Source organism: Tachypleus tridentatus, chromosome 9, assembly GCF_004210375.1.
Source record: "Tachypleus tridentatus isolate NWPU-2018 chromosome 9, ASM421037v1, whole genome shotgun sequence".
Lineage (NCBI taxonomy): Eukaryota > Metazoa > Arthropoda > Merostomata > Xiphosura > Limulidae > Tachypleus > Tachypleus tridentatus.
Window position 1 is genome coordinate 6,857,120 of NC_134833.1, and position 19,762 is coordinate 6,876,881.

Consider the following 19,762-nt stretch of genomic DNA (forward strand, 5'->3'; position numbering starts at 1 on the left):
TTACACATTTTATCTGCAAAGCAATTTAGAAGAATAAATTGATCGTAACAATATTGCAAGTACTTCGATGTTCAAATACTACACAAATTTTGAGCTATTGCAGCGGGTTAAATACATTTCAAAACACTCCACATAAAAAAACTATATTATAGTCTTATTTGAGTAAATTATGAAGTGTTTTGCAGCTTGTATAACAAATATTATCCTGTTATTCTACCATAAAAATAATAAATCATGAAAATACAGTGTCCTCACTTTTATATATTTGACTTATATAGCAATTGTAAATTATATTATTATATCTAGTCAAACACCCCCACTTTGCAACTCTTTCTAACACCGCTATATAGAGTATGATTACATGATGGACTTCTCTAAACTAAGATTTTTTTTCGAAATCCGATTTTAGAGTTTGTGAAGGGATCAAATATATTTATCTTTAATTTTATGGTTGAAAATTTAAAAATTAATGATAAGATCTCTAAGGGCATAAAGTCTGTAGATGTCTTAAAAGAAACTTTATTACAAATGTGCAACGTTTCTAACAAAGTTTCTCTCATTACTCGTTCAAACCATCTCCAAGGTTTATTTACTAAGGACAAGAATTTTCGTCTTCGAACTTAATGGCGGGAATAACAGGACTAGCTATCTTTTTTTCAACAGTCCAAGTTATCTCTATGAAAAGCTGGAAAAGCGTGAAATCGATTGAGTTGACAATACTTTATTGTTACAAACCAAAAACAAGACTCTGTGCTCAAAAGTCAAAACTAACTTCAGTGAGGTAACGTCACTGCCCTTAGGCCAGACTTTTATTTTTACTATACAGAGTAGTGTTTAACATGTGGAATAGGCCGAAAATAAATGGATTTCGCATTCAACTTGTTACTTTCTGATGGTTACAAATAACTGCCAAATTTGAGTTATATCCTTATCTGAGTACCTAACTGCTATTATCGAATGTTTCAAAGCTTTTGAGACTCCTATTAAAAAGCGCTGTTCTTCTTTTTTCTTCTCCCACCCTAACCAAAAAAATGAGTGAAGTTTTCGCAATAGCTTTAGTATGATAGAAAAGAATTATAAGAGCATTTGGTAACAGGTTATCACTAAGCAAGGTAGTATTTAGTATGTAGGGATGGGGTGAGAAAAAAATGGCCATTGCATTCAATCTATAACTCTTTGATGCCTACAAATCACTGCTAAAGTTGAGTTATAGTCTTATTTGAGTAAATTATAAAGTGTTTTGCAGCTTGTATAACAAATATTATCTTGTTATTCTACCACAAAAATAATAAATCATAAAAAAGAAAACTACAACTTAGTAGTGAGTTCATTTATAAACATATATTGTTTCTATGTTTTACGTTTGATCACTAGATAACAGCACAAATTGTTACCACTGAGGTGTAAAAATAAATGCTCACTTATCAACTTACTTCAGTGGAATGGTTTATAAAAAAAATGAGAGGGGTAACAAGCAATCAAAATATTTTGAGCAAAAATTAAATCTCATGTAGGGATGGGAACGTCAAAAAATACAGAAACAAGATAGAAGTGGATACATACATAAACACAAAACAACAACACCTGAATTAATGCAACTGACAGGAATTCAACATTTAGATGTAGATATAAGTTTTTCTTGGAAAGACTTGGTTACTTATATTGTATTTTTATATGTTTTTGTGTATTAATCACTATATATATAGCTTGTTTTTGTACTTTTTACCATCCCGATATAATGCTTATTTTTCTTGCATTCTTTTTTTATTGACAGTGGCAAATCAATCTTATGAATTTATTTATAGGAAAAACAAAACATTGTTTCTTTGAAGCTGAGCATAAAGATCCACAAAGGGTTATTTGTTCTCACAGATTACATTTTACATTAAATACAAGCAACGAATAGAAAAACTTTACGATTTTCATACAGTTCTGAAAGTGTGAAAAGAGACCAATAATATAACCACTTTATCATATAACTTTCAGTGACTTCATGTGAAAGGGTCGATATTCATTTAAATTTTACTACAGAGATTAGTGATAGCTATTAACATATTTGAGTAGTTATTTATTCTTTAAGGCATATGTTTTGTTTTTATTTTTTGAATTTTGCGCAAAGCTACATGAGGGCTATCTGTGCTAACCGTTACTAATTTAGCAGTGTAATACTAGAGGAAAGGCAACTAGTCATCACCACCCATCGTCAATTCTTGGGCTACTCTTTTACCAACGAATAGTGGGATTGACCATAACATTATAACGCACTCACAGCTGAAAGGGCGAGCAAGTAGGGAATTTGAGCCCGCAATCCTCAGATTACGAGTTGAACGCCTTAACCCATGCCAGGCCGTCTTGAAGGCATACGTTTTTCCAAGGGTGGATCGTGATCCCGGTAGAAGATTTGAATTGGAGTCGCAAGAAGTTTAGGAAATATTTTATATTTATCTAAAATTTACAGAAAAATTGCAGTATTTTATGTTTTATTAGATTTTATCTGATAAGAATAAAATAATGACAATTCCTTATAAAATATGATATTTTGATACCTTTGCGTATCTAATTTTTTTTACTAGTTCAACACAATACTTGAGTAAGAAAGCATATAATAATAAGTAGAATAACAACGATTTATAAAAAAAGCGTGAGGAAGTATTTTTTTAAATTGATGATGAAACATACTACCTGAAGAAAACAGGTCAATATTCTGTCGAAACGTGTAGTATGCCCCATTACCTATGAATTTCTTCCTTAAGCTTTCTTGTAAATCGTTGTTTGCTTACCTAACATTAAATAGACATACGATAAAAAGAGCATGACCGACAGAAAGATGTACAAACATAGAAAAAGGTTAAGAAGTCTATAATATGCTGTGCTCGATAAAACGACCTCAAAACTCGCATTAGAAATAAAAGTTAGATTAGTTCTCCTTCCAATATTTCATCCAATGTAATGTAACTTTTATAATTTAGTAATTTAACGTGTTGTATCCACATCAATTTTACCAATGAAAGGCGTAATGATATATATTATTGTTATAACAATTTCTCGAAAGATTCCTCATGCAGGATCGTCACGAAGTTGGTATTCATAATTCTAGTCAAATGTTCCTATAATAAAAAATAATTTAAGTGAATAATAAGTGACTGTTCTGTCAAATATTAGTCCAACATTTAACCTTTAAGGTCGTATATAAACAGTTTGTTCTTCAGATACAGTTAAGTTACGGAAAGTCAAATTGTGTATGTAAGATCTTAAATATTAAGTGATCTCTTATATAATAATATAAATAGTATTATTACTATTGAATTAATACTGCCACGTATTAAAATTTTAAATAGCCTAAAACTGAGTTAAATGGTAATTTAGATTTAGAAGTTAAATAAATTTTGATATGTATCCAATCTGTGATACTTACCAACAAGATTGACACACACACTTTTCTTTTATAATACACTTATGTTTTAAAATACAAGCAATAACACAGTATACAATAACAGTTATTACAAATAATGATATACGTACAAAAGTATCACAAACCGTTGAAAAATATCGAATCTTCTTTCTATTCTGGAACTTCTTTGAATTTTTATCGAGAGTTCACGATGAGCAAATTAATTTCGAATTAATGTAGTTATAGCTACAATTTATTTAAAAGGGAGCTAGTTACCTCTGGTTTTTTCCTTCTTCGCCTATCACGCATCGAGTTTTTCACCTCTGAAGTTTTTTACAATGTGTAGGCGCGTCGTGTTGATTACTTTTATAGGCATGAGTAGAGTTTTTAGAAATTAAATATATATATATATAAAACAATAATGAAAAAAGTAAAAGAAGAAAATAAAAAATAAAATTTAAAAAAGGCAACTCAAGACAATATATGGACATTGCCCTGAAAAGGGCCAGAGTAACCCACAGTACTCCGGTCCTAAAGCACTACAACTACAATACAGTGGGAGCTGAAATGAAAGGTAGGGATGGAGGAAGAGATCTTTTGCACCTGACCCTCATGGGTATCTAAAATCCAACATACCCAAGTGCTCACAAAGAAGCGAAATTTCGACTTCTACAACAACATAAATGATACATCAGTGTTTACATACACACATATAGTACATGTAACTTAAACAAATATCGATATTAAAATGGTTATATATAATAGTAGTATATCCGACACGGTTCTAATAAAATGTAAGGTTTGAGATTCTTTGTAACTTCATCATTACGACATTAATAATTATGGACTTCAGACCAGAGGTGTAAAAGTGACATTTTTAAAGTTTTGTTTTTAACTTTTTGTGTCCGATATGTCTTTCATTCAGTAACAATAATTGAAAAAGGGTTAACTAAATTAGACGATTGTTTGTTTTTTGGAATTTCGCACAAAGCTACTCGAGGGCTATCTGTGCTAGCCGTCTTTAATTTAGCAGTGTAAGACTAGATGGAAGGCAGCTAGTCATCACCACCCACCGCCAACTCTTGGGCTACTCTTTTACCAACGAAATAGTGGGATTGACCGTGACTTTATAACGCCCCCACGGCTGGGAGGGCGAGCATGTTTGGCGCGACCCTCAGATTACGAAGCGCACGCCTTAACGCGCTAGGCCATAAATTAGACGAAGAGAGACAAAAGTTTATATGAAGTGCTATTTTAAATATTTATATATATGGAAACTTTTATATTTTATAACTCAATGTTAATAGAGCGAAGACTTTGATTAGATTCTGTTGATGTATACGAATTTTTGTGTGTGATATTTCAATTTATGTAATTCAAATTCAGTTTACTTCAGTTTTGTCCAATTTCAAGTTAACTGTGAAGTTAAAACGAATCTTTTGAGCTCAATGTTAATAGAGAAAAAGTTATTTTTCTAAGCAGCGTAATTAAAATCCCTATAATACACATTTTGGTTTGATAATGAAATTTGCTTTTAATTTCCAGAATACAACTTCAGTAAATTATATATATTTTTCGTCATCACGGTTTATTTGTTTTTTGTTTATTTTTTAATTTCGCGCAAAGCTACTCGAGGGATATCAGCGCTAGCCGTCCCTAATTTAGCAGTGTAAGACTAGAGGGAAGGCAGCTAGTCATCACCACCCACCGCCAATTCTTGGGCTACTCATTTACCAACGAATAGTGGGATTGACCGTAACTTTATAACGCCCCCACGGTTGGGAGGGCGAGCATGTTTGGTGCGATCGGGGTTCGAACCCGCGACCCTCGGATTACGAGTCGAACGCCTTAATACGCTTGGCCATGCCGGGCCCGTCATTACGGATTACAACTTTTGTAAAGATAAAAGTAGTTGCTGTATCGCATGATGATGAGAAATCCACTTAAAAGTAAAAGTATAATTGCTGTATGTTATAACTTATTATGAAGTTTTGTTAATGGTTATATTCTAAGACAAAATAAATATACAAATCAAGTAAAATTTCACAAACGTACGTTATAGGATATTCATTAAAGCTTAAACGCACGGTAAAAGGCTTGTGCTCTTCTTTATTAGTTTAATTTTAGTATAGCATGAGTGTTAAACTAGGCTTGCTGTTTGAATAACATTCTTTTAGCTTCGTGTTAAGTTTGTGAGGAAACAGTCATAAAGTAGTGGGTGGAATTCATGTTTCAAGTGTTAGACGTTTTCTAAAATCATTCCCTAACTTATTCACTCAATATCTATTATTCATAACAAGTTAATAATTAACAGTTTTTACTATAATAAAATAAAAAAAATATTATAATGTGCTGGCAAACTTGTATATCTTCGACGTTTTAAGGCTTTCAAGTTGCCCGCCTTTAAAAATACCTCAGAAACAATCTTATTGGGTAAAAAGTTATTTCTGGTGAAATCTATCAGCAACACATTTATTTGATATATCCAAATATTCTGTGCAAATTATTTATCAGACAAACTTAACCAAAATCTACTGTTTTGAGAAATATATATATATTTTTATAGGTACTAAGATAGGCTTGGAATTTCAAGGCTTAATTTCATACAGTTGTTGTTTGAAGGTAAGGAAAGTTTTCTATTTCTCGTGCACATGACTTTGTCATATGTAACTCAGTATTCTCTAATTATTTATGATATTTGTTCGTTGTTATATCTGCTTGTTTTTTTTTAATTTCTAGTAAATTATATAGTTTAATTTCTATAGCTACAGGTTAATCTAGTTGCAACTAAAAACTAAATAATTTTGAAATTTACAATCTCAAGGCTCAGCCATAATCTTCAGAGCTTAAAATACTAAAATTTGAGGTTCAGTAATTGTATTGGAAACAATGCAATGTAAAGATTTGCATAACAGCTAATACAAACTTCTACGGTAGATTTGTGTGTGAAGGATATACTCAAATTATTATTTTGTAATCATGAGAGTTGTATTTAAGATTTGTTCTTCACTGTAATAAAATGAAGTACATATGTGAGAACAATTAGTGCATGTTGTTATTACTCAGCAATTAACTTCTCTAGTTATTCAGTCTGTCATGTAAATAAATATTTTGAATATCTGGTTATGCAAAACTGAGTTATTTGAAGTAAGGCCAGTAACACAACATGGGAGACACAATATTTCAGAAATTTCAGTGAAACAAATTATAATTAAATTTTTTACAGGTTTTATGTCTAGATTGTATCTCTGTTTGTTTTTTATCCTGTGTGCATATAGAAACGATAAAGTTGTATCTGTATGAATATAAACAGAAAACAGTTGATGTTTGAATTGAACTGACAAGTATGGATACTAGAAATAGAAAATCTGAAAATGATGATGGGCTACAAGTACCTTTGTTGTCAGGTAAAAAATGAAGTTGATTACATTAACTTATTTGATTATTTACCAGATAAGTATCTTTTATGTGATTTGAGAACATGTGGAAGTTTACTTTCAACATTGTCTTGTAGAGAAGTGTGACAGAATTGGTTTTGTATTTGTAATTTTAATGTGACAGTAACTTTATATTTATGCTATTTGTTTAAAAATGTGCAAGTTTTGGTATTTTCATCATTTTTCATATAAATAATTTCATTTTTAGTTTGATTAATATTAGATTAAAATGAGATATTTGTTCTTATTTCTAAAATGCATTGTGATGTATGATTTAAAGTTTATAAGTGATTTGTGTGTTGATGTCAGTGCTTAATAAAGGCAAGAATGTATGTAAGGATCAGTGCTTAATGGAAGCAAGATTGGATGTTGGTTAGTGTTTGATAAAAGCAAGGGTGGATGTGCAGTTAGTACTTAACTTAGTCCATTGTGCATATAGGGTTGATGTATAACAGTAAGGTGACCATAGGGTCTGTACTTAATGGAGTCAAATGTGAGCATTTGAAGTTGGTATTTAACAGAATGTGGTCAATACTTAATCTTGGTCTGGACATGGGATAAGTTTGTAAATAAACTTAATGTGAGCTTGCAGTTAGTGCTTAACATGTGTCCAACACTTTTCTAATGTAATGAAATGGTAGTACATATAGATTAGGGCTACTGTGATGATTCATTCCTATCCTTTGTTAAACAGTATCCATAACAAGCTAATTAATTATTTGTTGACACTGTCATGTTGGACAAGCTGTGTAATTATAAATAACTCCAAGAATTACTGACTGTTGGTTTGAATTAAGACTTGTCATCAACACCATTTTAGTTTGCAGTAGTTGTATTGTGAAAATTAGGTTAGTTTTACTTCAAGCTTGTGAGATGTTTCCAAATTATAACTGGAAATACTTCATGTATATATTATGGTACCACTTAAAAAAACAAGTATATTATTTTCAAGTTCTCACCTCCAAGTTTTATTTCTGTGAAACTAAGACACTGCAGTTTTTAATCACTCATATTTATTTATTATTTTTCCATGTAGTATAAAATTTATAATAATAAATACCACACAGCAGGATTAATATTAGTGTTATTTTTAATAAACTTGTTGAACAATGGTGAGCTTCATTGGGTTTTGATATTTCTGAAAATGTGGACAATGGTGGACTTCATCAGGTTTTGATATTTGTGACATTGTGGATAGTGGTGGACTTCATCAGGTTTTGATATTTTTGACATTGTGAATAGTGGTGGACTTCATCAGGTTTTGATATTTTTGACATTGTGAATAGTGGTGGACTTCATTGGGTTTTGATATTTCTGAAAATGTGTATACTGGTGGACTTCATCAGGTTTTGATATTTTTGACATTGTGAATAGTGGTGGACTTCATCAGGTTTTGATATTTTTGACATTGTGAATAGTGGTGGACTTCATTAGGTTTTGATATTTCTGACATTGTGAATAGTGGTGGACTTCATCAGGTTTTGATATTTTTGACATTGTGAATAGTGGTGGACTTCATTGGGTTTTGATATTTCTGAAAATGTGTATAGTGGTGGACTTCATCAGGTTTTGATATTTTTGAAAATGTGTATAGTGGTGGACTTCATCAGGTTTTGATATTTGTGACATTGTGGATAGTGGTGGACTAAATTAGGGATAAATTAGGGATGGCTAGTGCAGATAGCCCTCGAGTAGCTTTGTGCAAAATTCATTAGTGAACTCTAACCTCACTGACCTTACATCAGCTGTGTGTTCATGGATGAACAGTGTAGTTAAACTGTTCTCAAAGAATACTAGGTATTTTCAATATATATAGTGTGAAGGTGGCAAGATAAGTGATTTTACAGTGAGAAGATGGTGAGATAAATTACTTTATAGTCAGAAGATGGTGAGATAAATTATATTACAGTGTGCAGATGGTGAGATAAATTACTTTATAGTCAGAAGATGGTGAGATAAATTATATTACAGTGTGCAGATGGTGAGATAAATTACTTTATAGTCAGAAGATGGTGAGATAAATTATATTATAGTGTGCAGATGGTGAGATAAGTTATAGTGTGAAGATGGCAAGATGAATTATTTTATAGTGTGAAGATGGTGAGATAAGTTATTTTATAGCTGGAAGATGGCAAGGTAAATTATTTTACAGTAGGAATATAGGGAGATAAATTATTTTTTGGTGGGAAGATGGCAAGATAAGTTATTTTATAGGAGGAAGATATGTAGGTTATTTTATAGTGAGAAATTGGCAAGATAAATTAGTTTGTTGTGAAGATGGTGAGATAAATTTATTTATAGTGGGAAGATTGCACATTAGTTACTTTATAGTGTGAAGATGGTATGATAAATTTATTTATAGTGGGAAGATTGCACAAAACAATACAAAGTTTAATTGTCGTGTAATCATGCATATAAATGGCACCATGTGTTACAAAATAAAACAATTGTTACTTTACATCAAAGAAAGAAATAGACTAGATATGATGTGTAATACAAAATAAAACAGTTTTTTTGGTAAGGAAGTCAAGGATGTACATATTTATATTAGGATACTGTACTAATGATGTGTAATACAAAATAAAACAGTTTGTTTGGTAAGGAAGTCACTGGTGTACATATTTATATTAGGATACTGTACTAATGACGTGTAATAGAAAATAAAACTTTGTTTGGTAAGGAAGTCAAGGGTGTACATATTTATATTAGGATACTGTACTAATGATGTGTAATAGTCAAGGATGTACATATTTATATTAGGATACTGTACTAATGATGTGTAATAGTCAAGGATGTACATATTTATATTAGGATACTGTACTAATGATGTGTAATACAAAATAAAACAGTTTGTTTGGTAAGGAAGTCACGGGTGTACATATTTATATTAGGATACTGTACTAATGATGTGTAATAGAAAATAAAACAGTATTTTTTTGGTAAGGAAGTCAAGGGTGTACATATTTATATTAGGATACTGTACTAATGATGTGTAATAGAAAATAAAACTCTTTGTTGGTAAGGAAGTCAAGGGTGTACATATTTATATTAGGATACTGTACTAATGACGTGTAATAGAAAATAAAACAGTATTTTTTTGGTAAGGAAGTCAAGGGTGTACATATTTATATTAGGATATTATACTAATGACGTGTAATACAAAATAAAACAGTTTTTTTGGTAAGGAAGTCAAGGGTGTACATATTTATATTAGGATACTGTACTAATGATGTGTAATAGAAAATAAAACAGTATTTTTTTGGTAAGGAAGTCAAGGGTGTACATATTTATATTAGGATACTGTACTAATGATGTGTAATAGAAAATAAAACTCTTTGTTGGTAAGGAAGTCAAGGGTGTACATATTTATATTAGGATACTGTACTAATGATGTGTAATAGAAAATAAAACAGTATTTTTTTGGTAAGGAAGTCAAGGGTGTACATATTTATATTAGGATATTATACTAATGACGTGTAATACAAAATAAAACAGTTTTTTTGGTAAGGAAGTCAAGGGTGTACATATTTATATTAGGATACTGTACTAATGTGTAATACAAAATAAAACAGTTTTTTTGGTAAGGAAGTCAAGGGTGTACATATTTATATGAGGATACTATACTAATGATGTGTAATAGAAAATAAAACAGTATTTTTTTGGTAAGGAAGTCAAGGGTGTACATATTTATATTAGGATACTATACTAACGATGTGTAATAGAAAATAAAACTCTTTGTTGGTAAGGAAGTCAAGGGTGTACATATTTATATTAGGATATTATACTAATGACGTGTAATACAAAATAAAACAGTTTTTTTGGTAAGGAAGTCAAGGGTGTACATATTTATATTGGGATATTATACTAATGACGTGTAATAGAAAATAAAACAGTATTTTTTTGGTAAGGAAGTCAAGGGTGTACATATTTATATTGGGATATTATACTAATGACGTGTAATAGAAAATAAAACAGTTTTTTTTTGGTAAGGAAGTCAAGGGTGTACATATTTATATTAGGATACTATACTAACGATGTGTAATAGAAAATAAAACTGTTTTTGGGTAAGGAAGTCAAGGGTGTACATATTTATATGAGGATACTATACTAATGAATTCACTGTCTATTTTCACTTCTTTTTATTTATCAACTCGTTTATGTTCAAGGCCTGGCAGTGAGTGTGCAGGCTTGCAGAGGTTCGGAACAAAGCATGGATACTGTTTGTCTTCAGGCTTAACTACTAATTCACCAATTGTCAACTTTCTGTGCATCTGTTTCAAATCTAATGCTGTGTATGATACAGCTTCTAATTGACTATTGTTTATGCCTACTGTGGAATTCTTAGTGCATGTTTCAATATAATCACATTTTGTTTAAATACACATTTTGGTATGTTTACCATCTTCATATTGCTAGTTAGTATTTTAACATATCTGAGATTGTGATTAAAGGTCTTCTTGTACACTTTCTCACTTGGTAGCTTATAACATCTGTTTCATGAATATTGTAGATATTGTGCGAGTAACAGATGTAACTACCTTCCTAATTATATAAATCATTTGTCAGTTAAACAAGCATATAGTTTCCCTTTCTTTTCTTAAAGTGTTCATATTATTAATTAAAGGATTATACAGTATACTTAATACAGGTATGAAGATTAGTAATACAACAACCATGTGTATTTTTAACTGAAACAGACTGCTGCTAAACTTGTTGGTGGAGCTCCGGAAGTTCACTAATAGATGTGGTTTGCAGTTGTAGTTCCAAACAAGGCATATTTAGAGTTCCTTGCACATGAATAATACACATTAAAAAAGTAAAATGAATTATTTTGAACTAGAAAATCAAGATCAAAGAGGTAAGTTTCTCAACTATCTGTGTTGATACAGTAGGTTATTAACAGGTTTGTTTTAAAGTAAGCAAGCTTCTCAACTATCTGTGTTGATACAGTAGGTTATTAACAGGTTTGTTTTAAAGTAAGCAAGTTTCTCAACTGTCTGTGTTGATACAATAGGTTATTAACAGGTTTGTTTTAAAGTAAGCAAGTTTCTCAACTATCGGTGTTGATACAATAGGTTATTAACAGGTTTGTTTTAAAGTAAGCAAATTTCTCAACTATCGGTGTTGATACAGTAGGTTATTAACAGGTTTGTTTTAAAGTAAGCAAGTTTCTTAACTATCTGTGTTGATACAGTAGGTTATTAACAGGTTTGTTTTAAAGTAAGCAAGTTTCTCAACTATCTGTGTTGATACAGTAGGTTATTAACAGGTTTGTTTTAAAGTAAGCAAATTTCTCAACTATCGGTGTTGATACAGTAGGTTATTAACAGGTTTGTTTTAAAGTAAGCAAATTTCTCAACTATCGGTGTTGATACAGTAGGTTATTAACAGGTTTGTTTTAAAGTAAGCAAGTTTCTTAACTATCTGTGTTGATACATTAGGTTATTAAGATTATGACCTTATGTTTTAAAATGAAAATAAGCCATTGCTGCTTACTGGAAAGTTTCTTTGAATCTTAAGCTTTCTAGGAATCTTTGATTGGACAGTTTATTCTATAAATTGGTCTTTACAAATAAATGTGAAAAAGTATAGCAGTTGTCATGAGGAAGTGGTGGCCAAGTACATGTCCTATGTATATGTTTCATAAATATTTATAAAGGTTTTTCATTTAGTATATCACTGTTGTCCAGATGTGTTATTTGTGGATGGTATTTGTTTCCCAACAATAATAGTATAGAACATTCTATAATAACAGCAGATTTCATCTGGAACTGTGTGATAATTAGGGTATCCTTTTTAATATGTACATAACATTAATGTGTTTTGAATAAACACACAATATTTAATTAAATGATACAAACAAGACTGGTTTGCACATTCTTAATGGACACATTGACAATTAGTGCACACAGCAGACAGCCCATTGTGGCTTTGCTCTAAGAACACACACACAGACATTCTTCCTCCTTGGTATATGTTCTATTAGTTCACTTCCTCTTCAGATCAAATGCTCCAAAACTGAACGTCTTTGGGAGAAGAGCAAGTTCTTCCTTTTTGTCAGCTAATGGAGAATTGATCTAAGAAAGTGTGCTCAGATCTAGAATGTTAACTCACTTTCTTTGACCAGTGGCTGATGTTACATTGTGACCTATGCTCCTAACTGACTAACTATATTGATATTGTGTATTATTAATGGGTTTATTTTAAATGATAGACTGGTTCCTAACAAACTATACTGATAGAGTAGGTTGTTAATGGGTTTGTTTTAAATGATAGACCAGTTCCTAACAAACTATACTGATATAGTAGGTTGTTAGTTGGTTTGTTTTAAATGATAGACCAGTTCCTAACAAACTATACTGATATAGTAGGTTGTTAAGGGGTTTGTTTTAAATGATAGACCAGTTCCCAACAAACTATACTGATATAGTAGGTTGTTAATGGGTTTGTTTTAAATGATAGACCAGTTCCCAACAAACTATACTGATATAGTAGGTTGTTAATGGGTTTGTTTTAAATGATAGACCAGTTCCCAACAAACTATACTGATATAGTAGGTTGTTAATGGGTTTGTTTTAAATGATAGACCAGTTCCTAACAAACTATACTGATATAGTAGGTTGTTAATGGGTTTGTTTTAAATGATAGACCAGTTACTAACAAACTATACTGATATAGTAGGTTGTTAATGGGTTTGTTTTAAATGATAGACCAGTTCCTAACAAACTATACTGATATAGTAGGTTGTTAATGGGTTTATTTTAAATGATAGATCAGTTCCTAACAAACTATACTGATATAGTAGGTTATTAGTGGGTTTGTTTTAAATGATAGACCAGTTCCTAACAAACTATACTGATATAGTAGGTTGTTAATGGGTTTGTTTTAAATGATAGACCAGTTCCCAACAAACTATACTGATATAGTAGGTTGTTAATGGGTTTGTTTTAAATGATAGACCAGTTCCTAACAAACTATACTGATATAGTAGGTTGTTAATGGGTTTATTTTAAATGATAGATCAGTTCCTAACAAACTATACTGATATAGTAGGTTATTAGTGGGTTTGTTTTAAATGATAGACCAGTTCCTAACATACGATACTGATATAGTAGGTTGTTAATGGGTTTGTTTTAAATGATAGACCAGTTCCTAACAAACTATACTGATATAGTAGGTTGTTAATGGGTTTGTTTTAAATGATAGACCAGTTCCCAACAAACTATACTGATATAGTAGGTTGTTAATGGGTTTGTTTTAAATGATAGACCAGTTCCCAACAAACTATACTGATATAGTAGGTTGTTAATGGGTTTGTTTTAAATGATAGACCAGTTCCTAACAAACTATACTGATATAGTAGGTTGTTAATGGGTTTGTTTTAAATGATAGACCAGTTCCTAACAAACTATACTGATATAGTAGGTTGTTAATGGGTTTGTTTTAAATGATAGACCAGTTCCTAACAAACTATACTGATATAGTAGGTTGTTAATGGGTTTGTTTTAAATGATAGACCAGTTCCCAACAAACTATACTGATATAGTAGGTTGTTAATGGGTTTGTTTTAAATGATAGACCAGTTCCCAACAAACTATACTGATATAGTAGGTTGTTAATGGGTTTGTTTTAAATGATAGACCAGTTCCTAACAAACTATACTGATATAGTAGGTTGTTAATGGGTTTGTTTTAAATGATAGACCAGTTCCTAACAAACTATACTGATATAGTAGGTTGTTAATGGGTTTGTTTTAAATGATAGACCAGTTCCTAACAAACTATACTGATATAGTAGGTTGTTAATGGGTTTGTTTTAAATGATAGACCAGTTCCTAACAAACTATACTGATATAGTAGGTTGTTAATGGGTTTGTTTTAAATGATAGACCAGTTCCTAACAAACTATACTGATATAGTAGGTTGTTAATGGGTTTGTTTTAAATGATAGACCAGTTCCTAACAAACTATACTGATATAGTAGGTTGTTAATGGGTTTGTTTTAAATGATAGACCAGTTCCTAACAAACTATACTGATATAGTAGGTTGTTAATGGGTTTGTTTTAAATGATAGACCAGTTCCTAACAAACTATACTGATATAGTAGGTTGTTAATGGGTTTGTTTTAAATGATAGACCAGTTCCTAACAAACTATACTGATATAGTAGGTTGTTAATGGGTTTGTTTTAAATGATAGACCAGTTACTAACAAACTATACTGATATAGTAGGTTGTTAATAGGTTTGTTTTAAATGATAGACCAGTTACTAACAAACTATACTGATATAGTAGGTTGTTAATGGGTTTGTTTTAAATGATAGACCAGTTACTAACAAACTATACTGATATAGTAGGTTGTTAATAGGTTTGTTTTAAATGATAGACCAGTTACTAACAAACTATACTGATATAGTAGGTTGTTAATGGGTTTGTTTTAAATGATAGACCAGTTCCCAACAAACTATACTGATATAGTAGGTTGTTAATGGGTTTGTTTTAAATGATAGACCAGTTCCTAACAAACTATACTGATATAGTAGGTTGTTAATAGGTTTGTTTTAAATGATAGACCAGTTCCTAACAAACTATACTGATATAGTAGGTTGTTAATGGGTTTGTTTTAAATGATAGACCAGTTCCTAACAAACTATACTGATATAGTAGGTTGTTAATGGGTTTGTTTTAAATGATAGACCAGTTCCTAACAAACTATACTGATATAATAGGTTGTTAATGGGTTTGTTTTAAATGATAGACAAGTTCCTAACAAACTATACTGATATAGTATGTTGTTAATGGGTTTATTTTAAATGATAGACCAGTTCCCAACAAACTATACTGATATAGTAGGTTGTTAATGGGTTTGATTTAAATGATAGACTGGTTCCTAACAAACTATACTGATATAGTAGATTATTAGTGGGTTTGTTTTAAATGATAGACTAGTTTTTAACTAATGATACTGATTAGTAGTTTACATGTAGTAAAACTAATTAATTTATAGAGGTTGATCTTTATGTTTGATGTTGATCAGTAGTATACATGGTTATTAATCTTTGAATGTAGATACTGATGTCAAACAGTTATCTATAAAAGATAGTCATATATTACAGACTGTTGGTTAACTTTTTTGCATGATTTTGTGTTAGGTGTTCATGGATACTTTTGTAAATGTGTAGCCAAAACATCTTTGTGAAAGTATGTATGTATGAGTCAGCAACTGAGTTTAGAGCCATGATTAATTGCACGTTGGGGACCACATGCTTGTATTGCTAATACTAAATATTTCATACCCTTACATAAAAACTTGCATCAGAAGATAAGAGATATAAGAAAATCAAAACAGTACCATGGTTAATTAGAACTTTAAATATGTTTTGTACCATGGTTAATTAGAACTTTAAATATGTTTTGTACCGTTCTGTTAATTAGAACTTTAAATGTGTTTTGTACCGTTCTGTTAATTATAACTTTAAATGTGTTTTGTACCATTCTGTTAATTAGAACTTTAAATGTGTTTTGTACCATTCTGTTAATTAGAACTTTAAATGTGTTTTGTACCATTCTGTTAATTAGAACTTTAAATGTGTTTTGTACCATTCTGTTAATTAGAACTTTAAATATGTTTTGTACCATGGCTAATTAGAACTTTAAATATGTTTTGTACTATTTTGTTAATTAGAACTTTAAATATGTTTTGTACCGTTCTGTTGATTAGAACTTTAAATATGTTTTGTAAATACTATTTGCAAGATCTCAAACCCTGTACAATTCCAATTTCCTGATTTTAAAATATCAGTTATTCTGTTGGTAAAGGACATGTTTATTCTGTTGGTACAGGACATGTTTATTCTGTTGAACTGTTTTTTTTTACTCAATTTACTTTTTTTTACTCAATTTACTTTTTTTTACAGAATCGGATATGAAACTGCATTATTCTGAAGCAATTGAACGTGCTGGTGAGTCATATATTGATTATTAATTTATTAGGTAGACACATGTACATGTCTTTTCTCTATGGTTTAGATTAAACCATTCTAATGTTATTGTGTATTATATTTGCTTTATTCTGTAATTTAGACTACAGCATGCTAATGTTATTGTCTCTTATACTTGTGTTTTCTCTATAATTTAGATTACACCATTATAATGTCATTATCTGTTTATAATTATTTTTCTCTGTAATTTAGACCAGACCATTCTAATGTTTTTCTCTGTAATATAAACCAGACCATTCTAATGTTATTGTCTATTATGCTTGTTTGTATATATAATTTAGATTACACCATTGTAATGTTTTTCTCTAATTTAGACCACACAATTCTAATGTTATTGTCTATATACTCTCTTTTCTTTATAATTTAGACCACACCATTTTAATGTTATTTTCTATTATACATGTTTTTCTTTATAATTTAGGTTATACCATTCTAATATTATTGTCTGTTTATAATTATTTTTCTCTGTAATTTAGACCAGACCATTCTAATGTTTTTTCTCAAAAATTTAGACCACACTATTCTAATGTTATTGTCTATATACTTGCTTTTCTCTATAATGTAGACTATACATTCAAATGTTATTGTCTATTATAATTGTTTTTTTTATAATTGATTTCCTGGTCACAGTGATGTTTTTTTCTGACAGAACCTTCACGGACTTGGTTTCCTGATCACAGTGATGTTTTTTTCTGACAGAACCTTCATGGACTTGGTTTCCTGATCACAGTGATGTTTTTTTCTGACAGAACCTTCATGGACTTGGTTTCCTGATCACAGTGATGTTTTTTTCCTGATAGAACCTTCACGGACTTGGTTTCCTGATCACAGTGATGTTTTTTTCTGATAGAACCTTCACGGACTTGATTTCCTGATCACAGTGATGTTTTCTTCTGATAGAACCTTCACGGACTTGGTTTCCTGATCACAGTGATGTTTTCTTCTGATAGAACCTTCACGGACTTGATTTCCTGATCACAGTGATGTTTTCTTCTGAAAGAACCTTCACGGACTTGATTTCCTGATCACAGTGATGTTTTTTTCTGATAGAACCTTCACGCACTTGGTTTCCTAATCACAGTGATGTTTTTTTCTGATAGAACCTTCACGGACTTGGTTTCCTGATCACAGTGATGTTTTTTTCTGATAGAACCTTCACAGACTTGGTTTCCTAATCACAGTGATGTTTTTTTCTGATAGAACCTTCACGGACTTGATTTCCTGATCACAGTGATGTTTTCTTCTGATAGAACCTTCACGGACTTGGTTTCCTGATCACAGTGATGTTTTCTTCTGATAGAACCTTCACGGACTTGGTTTCCTGATCACAGTGATGTTTTCTTCTGACAGAACCTTCACGGACTTGATTTCCTGATCACAGTGATGTTTTTTTCTGACAGAACCTTCACGGACTTGGTTTCCTAATCACAGTGATGTTTTTTTCTGATAGAACCTTCACGGACTTGGTTTCCTGATCACAGTGATGTTTTTTTCTGATAGAATCTTCACGGACTTGGTTTCCTGATCACAGTGATGTTTTTTTTTGATAGAACCTTCACGGACTTGGTTTCCTGATCACAGTGATGTTTTTTTCTGATAGAACCTTCACGGACTTGGTTTCCTGATCACAGTGATGTTTTTTTCTGATAGAACCTTCACGGACTTGGTTTCCTGATCACAGTGATGTTTTTTTCTGATAGAACCTTCACGGACTTGATTTCCTGATCACAGTGATGTTTTCTTCTGATAGAACCTTCACGGACTTGATTTCCTGATCACAGTGATGTTTTCTTCTGAAAGAACCTTCACGGACTTGATTTCCTGATCACAGTGATGTTTTTTTCTGATAGAACCTTCACGGACTTGGTTTCCTAATCACAGTGAGTGATGACTTTTTTTCTGATAGAACCTTCATGGACTTGGTTTCCTGATCACAGTGATGTTTTTTCTGATAGAACCTTCACGGGACTTGGTTTCCTGATCACAGTGATGTTTTCTTCTGATAGAACCTTCACGGACTTGGTTTCCTGATCACAGTGATGTTTTCTTCTGACAGAACCTTCACTGGACTTGATTTCCTGATCACAGTGATGTTTTTTTCTGACAGAACCTTCACGGACTTGGTTTCCTGATCACAGTGATGTTTTTTTCTGATAGAACCTTCACGGACTTGATTTCCTGATCACAGTGATGTTTTCTTCTGATAGAACTTTCACGGACTTGATTTCCTGATCACAGTGATGTTTTCTTTTGATAGAACCTTCACGGACTTGATTTCCTGATCACAGTGATGTTTTTTTCTGATAGAACCTTCACGGACTTGGTTTCCTAATCACAGTGATGTTTTTTTCTGATAGAACCTTCACGGACTTGGTTTCCTGATCACAGTGATGTTTTTTTCTGATAGAACCTTCACGGACTTGGTTTCCTGATCACAGTGATGTTTTTTCTGATAGAACCTTCACGGACTTGGTTTCCTGATCACAGTGATGTTTTTTTCTGATAGAACCTTCACGGACTTGGTTTCCTGATCACAGTGATGATCACAGTGATGTTTTTTCTGATAGAACCTTCACGGACTTGGTTTCCTGATCACAGTGATGTTTTTTCTGATAGAACCTTCACGGACTTGGTTTCCTGATCACAGTGATGTTTTTTTCTGATAGAACCTTCACGGACTTTATTTCCTGATCACAGTGATGTTTTCTTCTGATAGAACCTTCACGGACTTGGTTTCCTGATCACAGTGATGTTTTTTTCTGACAGAACCTTCACGGACTTGGTTTCCTGATCACAGTGATGTTTTTTTTTGACAGAACCTTCACAGACTTGGTTTCCTGATAACAGTGATGTTTTCTTGTGATAGAACCTTCACAGTCATGTGTCCCCTTCCTTTTTTGTTTGATCAAATATGTGTGCAAGCTAACAGGCTTTG

The 19,762-nt window shown here is 31.5% G+C and overlaps 1 protein-coding gene across 17 annotated transcripts in view; it reads left to right on the plus strand.

The window, feature by feature from the left end:
• The first annotated feature begins 5,050 nt into the window (after positions 1–5,050).
• Positions 5,051–19,762, plus strand: part of LOC143224714 (synaptic vesicle glycoprotein 2C-like) — a 43,573-nt gene continuing 28,861 nt past the window's right edge. The window contains exons 1-4 of one of the 17 annotated variants that reach the window (XM_076452929.1): positions 5,051–5,357; positions 5,958–6,013; positions 6,670–6,798; positions 16,744–16,788. In XM_076452929.1, coding sequence (XP_076309044.1) covers positions 6,738–6,798; positions 16,744–16,788 — 106 coding nt within the window. In that variant the 5' untranslated portion in view covers positions 5,051–5,357; positions 5,958–6,013; positions 6,670–6,737. Of the gene's footprint in view, positions 5,358–5,508; positions 6,058–6,107; positions 6,799–11,525; positions 11,687–16,743; positions 16,789–19,762 lie in introns of those variants that run through there. The other 16 variants (XM_076452930.1, XM_076452934.1, XM_076452931.1 and 13 more) reach the window with 16 other exon arrangements.